This window comes from Panthera onca, chromosome A3 (genome assembly GCF_046562875.1).
Source record: "Panthera onca isolate mPanOnc1 chromosome A3, mPanOnc1 haplotype 2, whole genome shotgun sequence".
Lineage (NCBI taxonomy): Eukaryota > Metazoa > Chordata > Mammalia > Carnivora > Felidae > Panthera > Panthera onca.
This window is the reverse complement of record NC_138341.1, coordinates 74,596,394-74,615,946: the sequence shown is the minus strand read 5'-3', so window position 1 is coordinate 74,615,946 and position 19,553 is coordinate 74,596,394. Positions and strand designations below refer to the sequence as shown.

Sequence of the window (19,553 nt, the reverse complement as noted above, 5' to 3'; positions counted from 1 at the left end):
AGGTTCTCACTATGCATCAAAACATGCTTCTCAGATGTGTTAGGTGTGGAGGTCAGAAAGGATCCAAACTCACTGAACAGAGGGAGGGGGAGTGAAAAACTGATCTTGCTTTAGCAGCAGTCCATCCTATCTAAAAAGGGTTGATTCTGCTTTGGGGCCATGTACACTGAGGTATATTGAGTAGAAAGGTTAAAACAGAAGTTCAGAATGAGCTAATGTTGGAATAACTCAAAGTGAGGTTAACAATAGAAATAACACGGGAAACCAGCTCTGATTTACTGTTGAATTTCCAGCAACTAGAGCCTCACGTATGGTGGATGTTCAAGAACTTGTGCATTCGACAAAGACACACTAGTAACCCACTAGGTGCCGGGCTCCATTCTAGCTGCTGGAGATACAGTAAGGAATTTAACCTCCCTCAGGATGTTCACATGAGTAGGCACAAGACAACCTGCCCGAGACATGGGGAGGAAACCAGCCTAAAAAGCCAAGGGAGCCAAGCGTTTGCAGGAAGAGGATGTGATCACAAGAAAATGCTGCTAAAAGGACAGGAAAATGAAGAGTTGGTAATGGTAATGGTGGCAGCTATACAGCCATCAGTGACAATAGGAATAGGCCACCTTCACAGAGTACCAGTCGTGAACCATGCATCTTAACATATAATTTCATCCCCCGTAAGACACCTGTAAGGCAGGTCCTATGTCATCTGCTTTTTACAGATGAGAAAACTGAGGACAGAATTGAAGTCATTTGCCCGAGCTCAGATAGCCAGTAAGTGACAGATTCAGGAGGGAGCTCTTCTCTGTCACTCCATGGACCCTGTTCTTAAATGCTGTGTGTCTGGGGTTGGTGGAATAAAAAGCAGTCAGGGAGTGGAGAGGGGCATGGGGAAGCGAAGTTTTCTCCTCCTGAAAGATTTGGATTCTTTCAAAGTCAGCTGAGGAAATGCAGCGTTGTTGCTAAAGCCCAAGTCTGGGCTGGTGACCATAGGAAGGCACTGTAGCAGTTGTTTCTGATGGCGTGTTTCAGCTAGAGCAGGGCAGCGTCGGATACGTGACACAGCTGCACTGCTGGGTGGAAAGGCTTGCCCCCAGTGCTTCAGGGCTGCGGTTCTCAGAGTGGGGTCCCCAGACCAACAGCATTGACATCACCTGGGAACTTGTTAGAGATGCAGATTCTCAGATTCACCACCCCAGGTTTTCCAAATCAAAACCTCGGGGGACGAGGGGTGGAATCCATGTTCTAACAAGTCTTTGTGTGATTCTGATACACAAACCCGTGTTCTTGGGGTATCCTTGAAACCAGAAGAGGGAAAATCCGAACAGCTTATAATCCATGTATCTCACAGATGCAAAACACCTTGGCAGAAACCAGATGGAAGACTGATTCTGAACCCTGGCTGCACGTTGAGGTCACATGGGAAGCTTTGAACACTACCAATGCCCGAGTCCCACCCTCAGAAATCCTGGTGTCATTGGGCTGGGGTCAGCCTGGGCATTTGGTTCTTGTAATGAAGGCTTGAATGGGGAGTGGATGATTGAGTGAATGGTTGGCAAGGCAGCCTGTGTATTTTTGAGTCAGAATCATACTTGGGGGAGAAAACAAGGCAGGTCTTGAAGGGGAAAGAAGACAAATGGAAGAGAAGCCAGACCTTAGGCCCTTTGTGAATACCAATACAGCTTGAATAAATCTGGACACTGTTGTGGGAGGAGAAGGCAGTCTGAATTCATAAGAATTCTTAACGGGGGACTTATTTTCAGAGCACTTCCAATTGTAAAGTAAATATGCTATCAAGACTGCTTCATGAATAAAGAAGTATTGTGATTTTTAGTCAGTCTTAATGGAAGTGTTTCTACTAATTTTGGTTGAAAACAGTATGCTCACCTCCTCCTGGCAGCTTCACTCAGACTCTGTCTATATGTTAAGAATGTGCTCTGTTCCTCTGGCCTCTCCAACATCAATGTTTTCCCTTTGCTCCATGAACATTCCTCCCCCGCTGAGCTGCTTAGCTCCTGTCCTGGGCATTCTCACTCTGTCCCCAAATCCTGGGATTTGTTCATGCCCTCCACCCCCGCATCCTCATTTTCTCAGGCCCTAGCTCTGTCCAGAATCCACCATGGTCCCTGGCTTAGAGAACCCGCCCTTCTCTTGCTCTTTCATCTTTAAGACACTCTGCTCCTATTTTGCTTTTCATTCTGCCCATTTCTCATCTCTACCCCTGGATGGTAAGTTCTGCAGGGACAGTGCTGGCTCGTCATTCTTTGTCTCCTACCCAGCCCAGCACCCCACACCCCCACAGCCTTAGGAAATGGTAGTCAAGAAATTCACCGCAAAGTGAATATCCATCTATCTGCCTCGCACATGCTCACGTAACGTGCTCACGTAGGGCAGATAAAGAAGGCCCCTCCTCCCATGAGGTAGGAGTGTGGTCGGGCCATTCAGAAGGCTGCCTTGAGGGAGGAATCCACGGGAAAATGTGCCAAGATGGGAATCCCAGAAGGAACCTCCTCCAGAGTGAAAAGTGGCCCTCGCAGAAGGGGCACTTGCAGCCTCATTACTTTGTAGTAGTTTCCTAGGACTGCCTTTAACATATCACCACCAGTTTGGGAACTTAAAACAATAGAAATCCAGTCTCTCACAGCTCTAGAGGCCAGAAGTCTGGAACCAGTGTCACTGGGCCAAAATCAAGGTGTGGGCTGGGTCCTGCTCTCTCCCAAGGCCCCAGGGGAGAGTCCGTCTTTGCCTCTTCCAGCTTCTGGTGGCCGCCATGTTCTTTGGCTTGGGACTACATCACAGTCGCTACCTCTGAGGCCACATTGCCTTCTCCCTGCTTCAAAAAACTCCCCCCTGCCTTTCTCTTATAAGGACAACTGTGACTGCATTTAGGGCCCACCCTGGTGATCCAGAATAACTTCTCATCTCAAGATCCTTAGCACATCTGCAAAGTCCTTTTTTGCTAAGGTCACATTTGCACATTAAGGGATTAGGACATGGATTTCTTCTGGGGAGCCATTATCCAACCTACCCCACGTGTAAAGGTAACTGGAGCTTCCAAAGGGGCAGAGATTTGCCCAAGGACACACTCCAAGGTCATCACAGAAATCAGACAAAGACCCAAGTCTCCTTTCTGTCAGCTTTGGGCTTTCTCCACTAGACTAAGCTGATGTTCATAAAAATAAAACAGAGGAAGAGATTTAAAATAACACCTCATACCGTAATCCGTGTGCTGTCTGCATTATTTGTCTTCTGTCTGGATTGGGTGCTACCAGCACTCATTCACCTCCGCACCCTCTTCCCCCTCGAGTTCTGTTGTGTCGGGCTCACGATACCCTCTCTGACCTGCGTGGGCAGCTGCGGTAGAAATACCTAAATGGCATTTTCTGTTCTCCTTTCAGGACCGCCTCTTTTTTGTCATGGAGTATGTCAATGGTGGAGACCTCATGTTCCAGATTCAGCGCTCTCGAAAATTCGATGAGCCTCGTTCCCGGTTCTATGCTGCAGAGGTTACGTCAGCCCTCATGTTCCTCCACCAACATGGAGTCATCTACAGGTAGCTCTTCCCTCCTCCTCCTCCTCCCTTCCCTGACAGCGAAAAAATAAAGAATTCTGCAGGCACTTGAACTGACTTTGGCTCCTGCCCAACTGGTCTCTTAGCAACCCGCTTTAGATTAGTTGTTTGTTCCAATTTGCTCACAGAGGACTTTTTTGGGGGCTGTTTATCACTGTGAATGTTAATATTTGAATAGCCCCGGGAGATCTGGCCCACCGTTTGTGCCAGTTTTGATTGAAAGCCCAAACACAACATTTTAAAGGCTTGGCGCCGAGCGACCTTGGGGTGACCTTCATTTCTCTCTCTCCCCACCCTCTTCCTTCAACATCAGGGCATTCTCCTTACTTTTTCCTTCTGTGCCATGAACTTCCTCCCTTCCCAACCTCTTGCCACTTCCTGAGTTTGTTTGGCTTAGTTGTCTCCAGCAGATAGAATCAGAGAAGGAGGAGTTGCTTGGGGGTCTCTGGGTTTATGATTCAAGGAGGAGGAGGGGAAGGGAGCTAGACAATATCCAACAGGAAGTGACTGCAGATCATCCAGTCCCTTACTGCCGCCCTGTCCCTTTTCTAAGAAAACACACACACACACACACACACACACACACACACACACACACACACACACTGATTTTCCAGTAAGGGAGCAGGGCTATTTACGCAGGCTCTTCTGTGAGGTCAGGAATTCTGGGGGGAGTAAATATTTATAATTAGCAATAAGGACACTAAAGTTCCTTAAGGTTTTCTCAATGACTGTCCATTGCTTTTGCTCCCCCCCCCCTTTTTTTAATTGAGTTGAATAATAGCTGGCTGGGTTCAACCTAGAACTTAGTCACCAAAACTTTTCTGACTCTCTCCTGGGAATAGTGCTCTGAGTAAATGCTCTTGAAGGGGTTCTGACCAACCGACCCCCAGACTTCCTTTCTACTGATGAGTCTTAGTTTCCTAAAGTATGCATCTCTCTGCTCAAAAATAGACAGGACCTCCCCATGGCCTACATAATAAAGCCCATGCTCTTTAGCCCCTAGTCATGGCCCTCTGCATCTTGCGTCCATGTATTTGTTTCCTATTGCTCCGTAACAAAATACCACAGACTTCGGGGCTTAAAACAGCACTCATTTATTATCTCCCAGTTTCCATGGGTCAGGAGTTCAGACATCGTGTGCCCCAGCTCTCTGCTCGGGGTCTCTCTGCTGTGATCGGGGTGTCAGGCCAGGCTGCCTGCTTGTCTGAAGTGTGGGGTCCTCTTCTTAGCTCATGTGCTTGTAGGCAGAATTCATTTCTTCGAAGCACATGGCTGGCTTCTTCAAGACCAGCAAGAAAGAAAACCTTTCTTGCTTTGAGTCTCTACCTTCAGGGAAGGCTTGGGTTCTCTTTTCAAAGGATCACATGATTAGATCAGGACTGTCCAGGATCATCTCCCTTTGGTTCCACTCAAATGATTAGGGACCTTTATTATCTCTGCAAAAGTCCTTTTTCCTATAATGTCACATAATCACAATAGTGATAGCGTATCTTTTCCACCTTCTTTTGGTTAAAGTCACAGCTGCCACCATACTTGGGGGAGGGGTTACGGGATTATACCAGTGTGTGACTCAGTGGGGCTCAGCTTAGGCTGTATCTGCTCTATAGCCCAGGACACCTTTCTCTCCTTACTCCCCATAGCACCTTGTTTTGACCTCGCCAAGGTTCGTAGCTTTTCTCAAACTCACCTGCCAATTCCCAATTTCCCATGCTTATTCCCTCCCCTGTCCAGCCCAGAGGCCTCACACAACACTGCCTGCCTGCACAAAGCCTGGTCTCACCAGCCAGAGCAGGTCTTTCCAGGCTGGACACTTCCATTTGCAATTTGGGAATGAATGGGATTTGAGACTTGCGTCGCTGCGCCTACCGCTGTCCACCTTGTGTTAGCAGTAGGCATCACTGTGGATCCCCAAGTTGCAAACAACCTTAAAGGACCATTTCTTCTCCTCCTCCTCCTCCTCCTCCTCCTCCTCCTCCTCCTCCTCCTCCTCCTTCCCCTTCTTCCCCCCCTTCTTCCCCCCCTCAATCATCTTATTTTACATACTCTTCTTGTCTTACACATAGTAAATATTCAACAAATGACCATTGACTTCAATTAGTTTAAGACCCTAATCTCTGCCCCCAGAGCAGCTCACAAGCCAGTTCCAGATACAGGAGTTACGTATGCAAAGGGCTCACCCATCCTGCAAGGCAGTGCACTGTTAGGTGCCAGTGGCAGGAGGAAGAATTTCTGTCCTTTGAGATGTCATCCCCATTCCATCCCTGTTAGGAGTGGGTATAAACTGTCCAGTTTACTGGCAGGGATTCAGAGACTCCCCTTAAATAGCTTGCCCAAGGCCCTACTTGGTCAGTGACAGACCCGGGAAGTCTAAGTGACTGATAAGCAAGCTCGTGCTGTACGCCATGACACCTGTTACTCTGCCTTTTCAGGTCCAAGTCCAGACTCTTAGGCTTGTCATCCCAGGTATTCCAAAACTTGACTTTCCCTTACATTTCTACTTTTCTCCTTTCCAAGTCTGTCTCATCACAGTTGTGAACACTTGGTCTATCGGCTTTTATGCACTGTACCTTCCCCTCCACCCCTCCCCCCCCTCCTTCCCACCTCCCTGACCCTTTCTCCTCAGTCTCTGTATTACCCAGCCCGGCTGCTTCTCCCTTCCAACATCCATTCTCTAAATGCTGGTTTTCCCCAGGGCCTTCATCCCTCCTTACTCCCACCCTAAATACTCTGCCCGAGCGATTTCAACATTTACATGCTTTCAGATGACTCCTGTGTGCCAGCGACTCTATGTCACTATATCCAGTCCCCAGTTATCCCCAGACCCCCAAACAAGATCTCTATCCCAAACCTCTCTCTCTCAAGAGTTGACCTTGGGGGCCTTCTTCCTTCTTCCCAGGTGAGTTTCCAGTAGTTTACTGACCTGACTCCCTCACTGATTCTTGGTGTCCCATCGTTCCTCTCTGTCCTCCCTCCGTTTGCTGTCCAGCATTCTTTGAAAGCACACAATTGTCACATGCTCCCCTTTTTAGCATCCTTCAGCCCTTAAAGATAAAGCACAGTCCCCTTTTCTGGCCTTCAGACTCCCTCATGCCCTGGCCCTGTTGTGCAGAGGTCTGTAGTCTGGACATGGCTTAACAGTGAAGGTCACAGGCAGTGAGTGGAGGATGGCATCCAGGTCAGCTCTGCTTCTGTGGGTGGTTTCAGCCCAGGAGAGGGGTGCTTTTTCTACCCAGAGGAGATGCCTTACTGTGTTTCTCACAAAGACACCACGTGTGCTAACTGGGCCCCAGTAGCCCCAGTGATCTTGTGACCCTTATCACTGTTCCTTCTAACCACATATCCCACCCTCTAAGTGTTCCAAATTATTTGCCATTCTCCCCCTCCCCCTCCCCCAGTACCATTCTTTTTCATTTCTCTGAGCGTTTGTATACCTGGAAAGCCTTTATACACCTGTCCCTGGAAATCCCTTGCTTCTAATCTGTGTCTTCATCAATGAGCAGTTGCTAGTTCGCATCCGTGTTCTGACTGCCTCTGAGTCCCTGGTTTAAAAGGTGTGTAGATTCCATAATACTGGAGGAGGGGAAACCAATAAGGGTATCAGTGAGAAAAGAACGGCCATGAGTTTATGATTGCTGAGGCTGGGTGATGGGTACCTGGGGCTTCAGTATCCTATCTACTGTTGTATATGTTTAAATTTGCCATAATTATAATATCTTTTTTAAAAAAGACTAGCAACTCCAGGGTAACATTCCTAGAGTTTTTGATTCAGTAGGTCTGGAATGGGGTTCAGGAATCTCTATTTTTGTAAAGTGTTCCTCAGGTGACTTGGGGACCACAGATCGAGAAAAAAATCTATTGTGCTTTTGGAACTAGGCCAAGCTCCCCTGCTGTGTGAGGCCTTCCCTGACCACCCAGGCTGTCCTGGCAATCGTGCCTTCCCTGAGCAACATAACATCTCTCCATACCAGGCATTTAGCAGATTCTCTTTGCAGGACTTATATTTTTACTTAAGATGCCTGTTCCATGGTTGAGAACTCCACACAAGAGTCCTTACCTGGTTGGCCTAGAACAGTAGCCTGCTTATAGTAGGTGTTCACTAAATATTTGTTCCTCATGTATGTAATGTTTCAGAGCCTTCCATTCCAGTGGGCAGCTCCCTCATAGGTGCATACTGATTAAAAGTCTGTGTTGGAAGCATTCCTAACTCCTTAGCCCTAAAAGGCCCCCCAGTTCCTTCATATCTCTCATTTTATGGATTAATGAGCATGGTATGATCTCTATTTCCCATGTTGCTTTGTGCTAAGGGGCAGTCTGTCTGCATGCCGCTGGCTAGAGACACTGTATCTCTGCCATTTGCCTCTGTCCTGAAGCCCAGGCGGAGACCCTATTTTGTGTGATCCAGGGTCTTACTTAGGAGATTGGCAAGGCCAGGTTTTGGAGGAGGAAGCTGATGGCTGGAGTTGAGATTGAATTTTCTGGCCTTCTTTCTGGAATTTATATACGTGCTAATTAGCAGCTAATTGGCCAGCGTTCAAGAACTAAGGAAAAAAGTCATTTCTCTGGTTGGTGGCTCACACTTAACAACAGAGAGCCCGTAGCCCCCTTTCTTCTCATCTTTGAGCCAGGCTCCAGCACCAGGCTGCACAGGGCACTGTCTCTGTGTCCCCTGCCCAGCGTTCCTGGGACTCCTCTGTGTGGCTCACTGTGGGTCCGCTCTTCCCAACTATGGCTTAAAAAGAATCTCTTTCCCTCCTTTACACACATACACCGTGAAAGGTAGAGGTTTTGAAGGGTGGGCCTTCTTTAAGAGTGGGTTCAGGGACGCCTGGGTGGCTCATTTGGTTAAGCGTCCGACTTCAGCTCAGGTCATGATCTCGCTGTTCACAAGGAGGAGTCCCGCGTAGGGCTCTGTGCTGATAGCTCAGAGCCTAGGGCCTGCTTCAGATTCTGTGTCTCCCTCTCTCTCTGTCCCTCCCCTGCTGGTGCTCTGTCTCTCTCAAAAATAAACAAACATTAAAAAAAAAAACTTTAAAATATCTGCCTTAAAAAAAAAAAGCGTGGGTTCAGAGAACTTTCTCTTCCTCTACATCAGGCTTGGTGCCTGTCCATTTTCCTCTGAGCTGCTCTATTGGGAGCAGCTGACTCTCAGCACACCTCTCTCTGTGTGTGCAACATGAGAGACAAAGATGGTATGATCCACCCCAGACAGAGGACGGCTGGGGGCCCCTGGGAAGTGAACCAAAAGCTTGGCAGACAGGAATGTATCTTTTGTGTTTTCAGAGTTCGGAAGCCAGGACCGTTGTGGCAGAAGGTGGTGGAGAACATGGCTGCTGTCACACTGGCCAAGCATCTTAACACTTGGTGCCTAAGTGTCCTCACCTCTAAAGTGGGAATGATAGTTGTACATACCTATCTCTTGAGGTCATAGAGATTTTGTGATCTGATAGGCCTAAGTAATTTTGAATACTGCCTGCCACACAGTAGGTCCCCAATAAAGGTTAGCTATCTTATTGTATCTTGATTTTTATTAAAATGTATTGAAAGAACATTGGAGATCTTTTAACCAATCCAGGCTCCAAAAGGGATTCCTGGAATCACATTAGAAGAATGAATTCCTTTTTCCTTCTTAAACAATTTGATTCCTTTTTTTAAATGATGAAAGTAGTAGTCATAGGAAAAATAAAAATTTAAGCAGCAGAGTGAGGGATGAAGTCAGTTTTCCCTTCACCAGCCTTGCAGCCATCCACGGTAAAATAGTTCAACAGTTTCTAGAGAATCCTTTGAGAATTCTTCTTGAGCAAATTGCCTAACCTCCTTGTGACTGGCCTCCATTGATCTGGAGCTCAGACAATGCCTGCGTTGTCTCCCTCATGCAGGAGCAGAGCGTGATTCCTGGAAGTCACACTGACCAGGTCCAGGTGAAGGGTCTGAAAGCAAGTGGGAAATGACAAGGCATTTTATTCATGGGAAGCCTCATTGATGAATGATGTCTCACTGCGATCACTAAAATTTTGTCTTGATCTAGCACAGGGGACAATGACTTCTAATGCTCTCCTCCTCTGTTAATTCTTCAGAACTTTCCATCTGTAACAAGACATCATCACCACTGCTCCCCAAGAGCTATCCTGCTCTAGGGGCCTATTGCATGCCCGGTGTCAGAAGTGGGGGCAGTGGGGCACCAGGAGGAGAGAGAAGGGTGTCTCTGCTTTGGCTCACTCTAGATCACTCTATATTCAAGAGGTGCTTAGAAATGACTTTCCTTGTTGATGATCATGTTCACAAGAAGTCAAATAAGAGTGAGAAGCATGGAACAAAGATTTAGGTAAAACCTCAGAATACCTAATAAACATGAATCTTAAATGCCTTGTCCTCAGAAGGACTGGGGGACAAAGCTAACAACGGGAGGCTGAGGGGGGTTTCCCTCGACAGAGCTGGGGACACAGTGAGGTCCCTAGCTATGCTCGCAAGCCAGAACCCCCTGGAAAATGCACACAGAGTCATGATGTAAACACTAGCCTTGTTTCCTGCTAGTCCAAGGGGGAACATGTGTGCCTAGTTTGGGGAATGATGGCCTGCCTTGATCCCCAGAGCCATCTCCTGCCATTGGCAGTTAGACATTTCTTGACTTGGTGAAGGTCTCCAGTTAAAGCCTGTGCTAACAAATGGAAGTCCTAATATTTAGAGTCCTATCTTCTTTCACTACATTCTCAATTTCTCTAATGCTAAAAAAAAGCAGAGGAGGAGGAGGGATTAGGATCATTTCTTCCTTCTTCCTTCCCGGACTTCTGTGGCCTGCCCTCAGAAAATCTCCTAGGACATTTGGGGATCTTTTCCCTCACAAAGCGCTGTCCCTTACTGTCAGCCTTTCCCCAACCATTCTAGAAAATGATATTGTGATAAAATACTTCTAAGGATGTCAGAACTGAGTGTGTAATGAGAGGGTGGCAGGAATCTCAAATGCTAAATCAAGGAGGGCCCAGAGACAGTCTAATCCAATTCTATTTTCTAGATGCAGAACTTGAAACCAGAGCTGAGCAGTAACTCCCCAAAGTTTACACACTGAGGCACTATAAAGCTTCGATGTTATTTTAATCAGAGATACCCATATAGATAAAGATTCAAACTGTTCTACAAGGTGCCTAAGCCAATAAAAAGCCATTTTCCACTCTCCCTCTTGACCAGTTTCCTCTTCCACAGAGATAACCATTTGCAATCTTTCCAGCTGCTGCCTTTCGTATGGACCTTCGTATTTCTAAATAACATGCTTTATTGTTACTTTTGTCAGACTTTATTTTAGGTGTTCTATAGTGACTTTCCACTGTGGAAGTGAGAGCTTGGTTCTCTGCCCCACCCTCTACCCACTCCCTGCCCCACCCACATCCACACTCTGGTACCAACCCCCCTTCCTCCCTTCCTCTCCTTAGAGTTTACTGCAGTCATGGTTAATGAGTATACATCGTGTACATTATTATGGCAGTGAAGGACTATGTGGAACTAAGCCCTGTGGTAAGCTATCATTACTTTTCCTATACATTTTCTTTGTTTTCCCTGGAGATCATCATTATCTCCTTGCTTTCTACGTGGTTATTAGTTCAACACAAACTCTACAAATTGTCCACATCTCCCTGAAGGATGTTTCCGTGCAGTGGGTATTCTATCAACTGCATGCTCATGGGTAACTCTCCTGGAGCCCTCCAGACTGCTCCAGTCTGAACACCACCCCCGTGGCTGCCGTCCAGCTGTCATCCTGCATTCTCCCTCCCCTGCTGCCGGGCTTCCTTTGGCCTCTCTCCTCTGTGAATCTCTGGTCTTGTGTCCCCCATCTCCCCTTTCTCCATGTATTCCCTTGATATGGTGAAGCAGCCCCAGAAGGTTTTTGAAGAAAAGGATGGGATATAAATTTTTGAGACCTTTCTTTTATATAGAAAACTGTCTTTATCTTACTCTCAACCCTGCTAAAGACTTTGGCTGGGTATAGAACTTTAGATTGAAATCCATTTTCACTCAAAATTTGGAGGTATTGCTCCATTGCCTTCTAACTTCCAGTGTTACTGTTTAAGAAGTCCCAAGCTATTTTTATTCTTGATCCCTTGGTAAGGATCTATTTCTTTTTTTCTGGAGGCTGGCAATTACTTAATGATGTGGGGTAGGCCATTTTTCATCCATTGCACTGGGCTCTGGATAGACTTACAATTTAGAAAATCATGTCCTTCAATTCTGGAAAATACTTCTTTAGTGATTCCTTCTGTTTTCTCTTTCTGGAACTGTCATTTGGGTATTGGATTAGTCAGCTTGGGCTTGCTTGTGGACTAATATGGCTGACTACATAGTTGGGGAGGCCCCAATTGTCAATATTTTTAGAACTTTCCTCTTAGAATGTTCAGATTGCCCTGGGAAGACTCTTCCAGCATCCTGCCTGAAGAGAGAGGGCTTAGCAGCCACAAGAGGCTCCATCATAGGAGCCACATGAGGAGGGAGACCTGGAGGGCCCTGCTCCCAGGATACATTGTCCATTGAATCCTCCATTTCCAGTTCTGTATCCTGGTGCCTGCCCTCTGCCCCATCCTACCCTGTGTCCAGAGACCCTCTGTTTCTCTTCTCCAGAGAATAAACCTCTGGGGGCAGGGAAGGGGCTATGCAGAGTGAAGAAGAGAATTGGGTTTATGGCTCCTTTTCAGCCAACCTTTTTTATTTTATCTCTCTCCACTGTCCTCTCCAGAAGTAAACGTTACTACAAATTCCTGAGCTTTGGGTGGGACAGAGGACGGGAGATTCTACAGCGTATGTGTAACTGTTCTTGACTTTCCCCATGGCGTGTCCTGGGTTCAGCTCTTTCTCGGGTCTACTAAGTTATTCACCACTCATCCCTTTGCTTGCCAGCTTCCAACGTTGTGTTGCTGTTGTTTCTTCTCTTCTTCTCCCCATCTTTGTGTATTTAGGCCTTTGTGTGTAATTTTGGGAAGGAGACAAAAGTCGTTGTGGCTATTCAAGCTACTCTCTTTATCCAGAAGTCAATAATAATAACAACAACAACAACAACAGCCACAGCAGCAGCAATGACAACCACGAATAGCAAGACCCTTATTTAGCCTTTGTTACAAACCAGACACTGTTCTGCACGCTTCCCACTTATTAACTCATTCAATCCTCACAGCAGCCCCCTGCCATTAGATACTGGCAGTAGATACTGCCATTATCCACGGGATTTGTGATCTTTCTGAAGACCCGCCCCACTGCCGCCAATGTCCCGTCTCCCTGACAAGTCAGCTGTGATTTCACGTGGGCAGCAGAGTTGTATGCTGGAGACAGCGCTGAGTTCGGACTCGGAGAACTGCGGCCGCATCCTGGCTCTGCCTCGTCTTTGTAGTGTTTCCCTGGGCAGGATCCTCAAGCTGCTTGAAATGTAGTGCCCTCATTCTCCTGTGGAATTACCCGGGCCTGCTTTTGAGAATCGCATGAGAAAGCATTTACAGAAGTACTAAGTACAATCCTTGGCACCTAGGAGGCTCCAGAAATATTTGTTAGATGAATAGGTTATGGAGTCAGAGGATGTTATGTGCTGAATTGCATCCCCTCCAAATTCATATGTTGGAGCCCTAATCCCCCAAACCTTAGAACGTGGCTGCTTATTTGGAGGGAGGACCCTTGAAGAAGTAAAAAGTAAAATGAGGTCACATAGGTGGACCCTAATCTGATATGACTGGTGTGCTTATAAGAAGAGGAGATTGGGACACAGAAATGCATCTAGAGGGACCATGTAAAGATCCCAGGAAAGGACGCATTTACAAGCCAAAGAGAGAGGCCTCGGAAGAAACCAATCCTGCTGCCACCTTAATGTGGGATTTGTAGCCTCGGAAGATAAATTTCCCTTAAGTCATTCGGTCTGTGGTACTTCGTTATGGCAGCCCTAACAAACTAATACTGAAGTCCCAGGTTCAAGCCCCAGTGCAGCCACTTACGAATTGGTGTCGTCCTGGGCAAATGACCTAGTCTCCCTGAGCCCCAGTTTCCTCATCTATAAAATGGAGCTGCTAATAATAAATAAGGTGGCCAGGCCTGCAGTCTCGGCATAAATTGAAAGATTTATATCAGGAAATGCACACAGAAAGGCCTCTGGAAATTGTTTGGGGCCCAGCAAGCCTTGCAGAGGTACAGGCACGTGGCAGTAATGATGGTGTAGTAATGCCCCTGTTCGAGGGGAGCAGGATGGTGGACATGTGATGTCGTGTGCCCCGTGCAAGTAAAAGGGCCCACCAAGGGCAGGGCCAGACCTCAGGGCCAAGCACTGTTTCAGAAAAGGGGGCCTCTCCTTGGTGATATTCTAATACTGGGAGCACTCAGAGGCCCTGGGACAGGACAGGCAACTCCTAATAAATGCGCCTGACAGCGACCAGTGGCCTGAACAGATGTGCTTGCGCTGGAAAGCTTGGAGGTCTGACTGTTGTGCCTCAGCCTTCCTGTTGGGCTCCGTTTGCATCCATCCATTGTCACCCCCTCCCACACCTGCACCACCCGCTTCCCACGTGACATGCTTCCCCAAATGCACTGACTTCAGAAATGTGCATTTTGGTCATGAGAATCATTCTGCCCTGTACCATCTCTTATAATTAAAGTTCTTACCCTCCTGATAAAGGAATGCTAAATATCATCAGGAGTTTTTCAGGAGTAATTGCTTTTTTGTGGGTCCAGATTTTCTTAAATGTGAGATCATCTTTATCCCAAACTGTTTTTGTGTGGTGTTACCTGCCCGTCACAGCATGGGGTGAAGTCACTGGGACATGAGAAAGGGGAGGGAGAATGAGAGGAAGGGACTGAGCTGCTTGGGCTGAAAGGCCAAGTTTACATTCCTCTGAGGAAGCCACATTATTGCCGACCTGATCAGAAGTAGGATTCTGACTCTCATTGACATCGGACATTCAGAGCAAACAGGAAGTTTGGAACCAGAGGGAAACTCCTGATTAAATTTGTTTCAGTGTTAATAGTATGTGTTTAAAAAAAAAATTATCAGGAACCTTGTCATCTACTTTTGTGTCTCTCATGCTACCTACTGTAGAGCTGAGAACCTGGTATGGTGGTAAAGGACTTCTGGGCTCAAACGCTATCTCCACGGCTCATCAGGTATATGATTTGGGGCAAGGAACTTCTCTAAACTTCAGTTTCTTCATCTGTAAAGTAACTACGACTGTGTCTGGTACAAAGGAGACACTCGCTAGATGTTAGCTACTGTCCTCCTTGTCATATTATTCTATTTCACAAGTGGCAGAGCGAAGAGTGGATAAGATTCACTTTGTCTATCTTGAGAACTTCACCCTAAACGTATCCTGCCAGCTGGCAAATGGATGAAAACCACCTTGTCACATCAGAGCTTCCAAATGAAGACTAATCTGAGGAGGTGGGAGCTGCCATATGAGAAGGCAGTCAGTTTCTGTATATTTACTGTTATTATAGGACTATAAAATGTGCTCTAGAAAGTAGTCGATAATAAGAGCCTGAACCCTCCTAGGTTTAGTCATATGATTTTGTTTCTTCAATGCCTTTGGCTAATGATTGAACTACTAAAAATGGGAATTGTTTTAGCAAACAATGCGTGGCTCCGCCCCATGGTAAGCAGAGTGTACATGAACACCTGAGTTGGTCCTGTGGTCTCTGTGGGCCCTGGCTGAGTCCAGAATGATTCGGGCTCGGGGTGGGGGGACAGGGTGCCTCAGCACATTGAGGCCACAGGGGTCACACTTAATTGTCTTTGCTTCTTTCTTTGGTCATGGGGTAACAGGCTGACCATTACTTGCAGATTAATTATCATAAAATAAGGAGTTGATGCACTTTCTTGCTCAGAAGTCTGCGGTCAAATTCCGTTATCAGGATAATGTCTAGACTTCTTCTACCTCTTCCTCAAAGCCATCCCCAAGCTGACTCTCTTAATTAGCTTCGTCTCTGGAACTTATGGACATTCTCTTGCTACCCCCAGCTTTTCAAGTGTTTCTCCCACCCAGCTCCTGCTCGAATATCTTCTTGAGGCTAACAGGTGTCCTTATCAACACAGCCACACACTGGACATGTATTACCTAGATCCTGAACATTACCAGTCACAGGACTCCTTCCTCCCTTTGCCTTTTCCTGGAATACCATACATTCTTTTTCACTTTTTACTTTTTCTAACCCATATCCTTTGAGATTCTGCCTCAGCTCATTTCTCCTGGCCCTTTCTTTTTTTTTTTTAATATGAAATTTATTGTCAAATTGGTTTCCATACAACACCCAGTGCTCATCCCAACAGGTGCCCTCCTCAATGCCCCTCACCCACCCTCCCCTCCCTCCCTCCCCCCATCAACCCTCAGTTTATTCTCAGTTTTTAAGAGTCTCTTATGTTTTGTTTGCCTCCTTCCCTCTCTGTAACCTTTTTTTCCCCTTCCCCTCCCCCATGGTCTTCTGTTAAGTTTCTCAGGATCATATGGTATCTGTCTTTCTCTGTATGATTTATTTCACTTAGCATAACACTCTCCAGTTCCATCCACGTTGCTACAAAAGGCTGTATTTCATTCTTTCTTATTGCCAAGTAGTATTCCGTTGTATATATAAACCACAACTTCTTTATCTCCTGGCCTTTTCAAGCACAGTGAGTCCCTTCCTTCTCCTGTTCACACTGCACCTGCTACCTTATATAATAGCATTTCTTACATCGTATTGCAACTTTCTTGGTTGAAAGATCATATACAGAGAGCTCCCCCAGTTATGCTGAACTTAAGGTTTTGCCCCATGGTCCTTGATTTCTTGGCCAACCCATTCAAACATATCGAGGAACCCCCTCCAGGAAGGTGGGAGAATTTTCTAAACATATTTGGCCACAGGATTTTTTTTTTTTTTAAGAAAGCACACAAGCTGAAAAAGGAGCAGAGGAAGAGAAAGAGAATCTTAACAGGCTCCACACTCAGCACAGAGCCTGACACAGGACTCGATCTCACCACCCTGGGATCATGACCTGAACTGAAATCAAGAGTCAGATACTCAAGTGACTGAGCCACCCAGGCACCCCCACAGGGTGTATTTTCTAACGGACTTCTTGCTAGACTACCATTTCCCTGGGCCCTTTTCTGTATGCTGTGCCCCTGCCATGGGTCTTTCTGTTCTTCGGTGCCTGGTTGGTGAAGTGCTGCAGTGAAAAGCATGGGCTGGGGCTCAGGGCCCAGAACTCTAACAGGGCTCTGCCTCAGCCGTGTGACCTTAGGCAAATTCTCCCTTCTGGACTTTAGTACCCTGCGTGTAGGCAGGATTGGATGATCTAGCCCTGTGACCATAAGATTATTGGTCTGGGAATGCCTTGAACAGAATCTGAAAATGAAAGTCTGAAAATGGCTTCTCCAATGATTTCAGTGCGTTTCTGGAGGCAACTGAATCAAAGTAGCAAGGGTGCCTGGTGCCCTTTGGAAAGGTTCAGAGATGTGGGTCCATGATTCCCATGGTCCCTTGGAACACGAGACATCATTGGAGGTGGTCCCATAAGCTGCTCTCTGAATATCAAGTCACCATATGGGGGCTCCCCTCCCTAATGTCTCCTCAGTCCTCTCTCTTAATCAGAATGAATAGTTTTTCAAGGCTCTGATGTTGCCAAGTTAAATGTTTATCCCTTGAGGGGCTGAAACGCAAGAACTGGGTGAAGAATACGGCTGCTGGCTTAGATAGTTGTGGACCCATCAGGACTGAGAATCTCACACCAAGGGGTCAAAAACCCTCTCAGAAGAGGGGCATCTGTCCGGTGAGATATGTTCCCTTGTTAGAAATCTGCTAATGTAAAAGCAGATTAAATCCCAAAGGGGATTTCTGTTTGGGTTTATACCTTTTCTTGAGACACAACCAAGAAAATGTCTCTGTTGTTTAGAGAGCACTATGCTTAAGCAGACGCTCATTTGTTCAGTCAATGATTGTCTGGTCCCCTTGGCATTGTCAGGTATAGGACTTCAATATATGATGGAAAGGAAAGGACATACATTCGCTGCCCTCTTAGCACTTAAGTTTGGGTGGGGATGCCAGACGGTAATGCAAGCAATAACAATAAAAACTGATAAGAATGGTGATAGGGAAAGGTTAGGGTACTAGGGAACCACATAGCAGGGATATCTCAGCTAGTTGGAGAACATCAAAGAAGGCTTTCTGGGGGAAGTGACCTCTCCCATAGAGACCTGATGGCCAGAATAAAAGGACCTGGGAGAATGAGCCAAGGAGTGGGGACAGGATGTGTGAAGGCTTGGGGAGGGGGCAACACCAAATGGGCTGTGGGCTAAAGAATTTCTACATGCCTGTATCTCAGAGCACAAAGGGAGGCCTGGTGAGCAACGAGGGGAGACCAGGGTCCTCATCCTGAGGGACCATAGATGAACCATGAGAGGTAATGACAGTACATGATCTTTGATTGTATTGTATGTAGGAGCTGGGGAAGAGAGGCCTACAATTTAATAGAATTTCAGAGGTGGAAGAAAACTTGGAGGTCAGCTACTCCAGGTCCATCTTTTATAGATAAATAAACTGAAACAGAGAGGTCATGTGACTTACCCAAGGTCGTTCTGTCTCTTGGTGACACAAGCAGAATTGTGAGTTGGGTGTTTTTTTGATGGTGTGTGTTAATAAACTGGCTCTAAACAGAAATACCTAATTTGTAGCTGATTTCTGTGATATAAATATTACCCCCTGGCCAATTTCAAACTACCCATATTTAACAATCAGCTCAGAAAATCCTTGGAAGTTGAGCGGTCTTGTTTGTGTGCCAGTACGAGCCAGCAACAGTGTACCGAAGGGACAGCTGACTATATGCACCTCTTCCCAACTCTGGGATCGGTGATATTTGCTGATGGTTTGAAATCAGCCATGGAGCTCAGCAAATGCTACAGCTCAAGGTTTGTTCCCCTCAAGAGCTATTGTTAAACATTTACCGGCACACTGCTGTAAAAGGAATCCGGAGGTTAAGTTGGGCAGTGCCGTTCGGGTCACCCACATCCTTACTGATCAGCCGCCTGCCTGATCTGTCACTGACAGATCCGTTTGTCCATTTCTCCTTTCAGTTATGGACATCTCTTTTCCTAGCAGTTTTACTAAGATGTAATTCACATACCATACCATTCACCCACCAGAAGTATACAGATCAAATGTGTTTTTGTGTCTTCACACAGTATTGTACAGCCATCGCCACAGTCGGTGTAAGAACATTTCCATCGCGCCAAAAGGAAGCTTCATTCCTTTTAACTATCACTCCCTCAGCCTCCCACCCCTCCCCCACGGCCCTAGGCAACCACTCTTAACGCCTTCTTTCTCTTTAGATTTGCCTCTTCTGGACATTTCATAGAAATGGAACCATACAGTATGTGGTTTTTTGTGACTGGCTTCTTCCAGCGTGTGTTCAAGGTCCATCCGTGTTGTAACATACATCAGTACTTCCCTCCTTTATGTGGCTTAGGTAGCACATTTTGTATACTCATTCCTCAGTTACTGGACCTTTGGGTTATCCAACCGCTGCTAGAAATGTTGCAGTACGAGTATTTGAGTGGACATAGGTTTTCATTTCTCTTGGCTGTATACCTACAAGTGTCAGTGCTCTGCCAGATGGCAACTATGTTGCACTTTTTGAAGACCTGCCAGATGGTCTTCCAAAGTGGCTGCACCTTCTTACATTCCCATCTGTGGCATGTGGAGATTGTAATTTCTCCACATCCTCATCAACACGTGTCATTGTCTGCATTTTTTATTACAGATCCGAGTGGATGTGACATATAGCCCATTGTGGTTTTATGTTCTCTCAGTTTTTCCCTCTATTTCACTCTCTGTTTTTAGATGCATACCTATGTGGCTATGTGGATTTTAGGTCATTTGGAAGAATTGGCCCCTTTATCATTAGGTAATATGCCTCTTTATTCCTGATAATTTTCCACATTGTGAATTCTGCTTTGTCTGAAATTGAAATAGGTAATCCAGCTTTCTTTTGACTGGTGTTAGT

The 19,553-nt window shown here is 46.4% G+C and overlaps 1 protein-coding gene across 4 annotated transcripts in view; it reads left to right on the top strand.

Annotated features, from left to right (window-relative positions):
- PRKCE (protein kinase C epsilon) overlaps positions 1-19,553 on the top strand; it is a 497,042-nt gene that overhangs the window by 406,331 nt on the left and 71,158 nt on the right. For all 4 annotated transcript variants that reach the window (XM_060606918.3, XM_060606953.3, XM_060606963.3 and 1 more), the window contains exon 11: positions 3,396-3,550. In XM_060606918.3, coding sequence (XP_060462901.1) covers positions 3,396-3,550 — 155 coding nt within the window. The remainder of the gene's footprint in view (positions 1-3,395; positions 3,551-19,553) is intronic.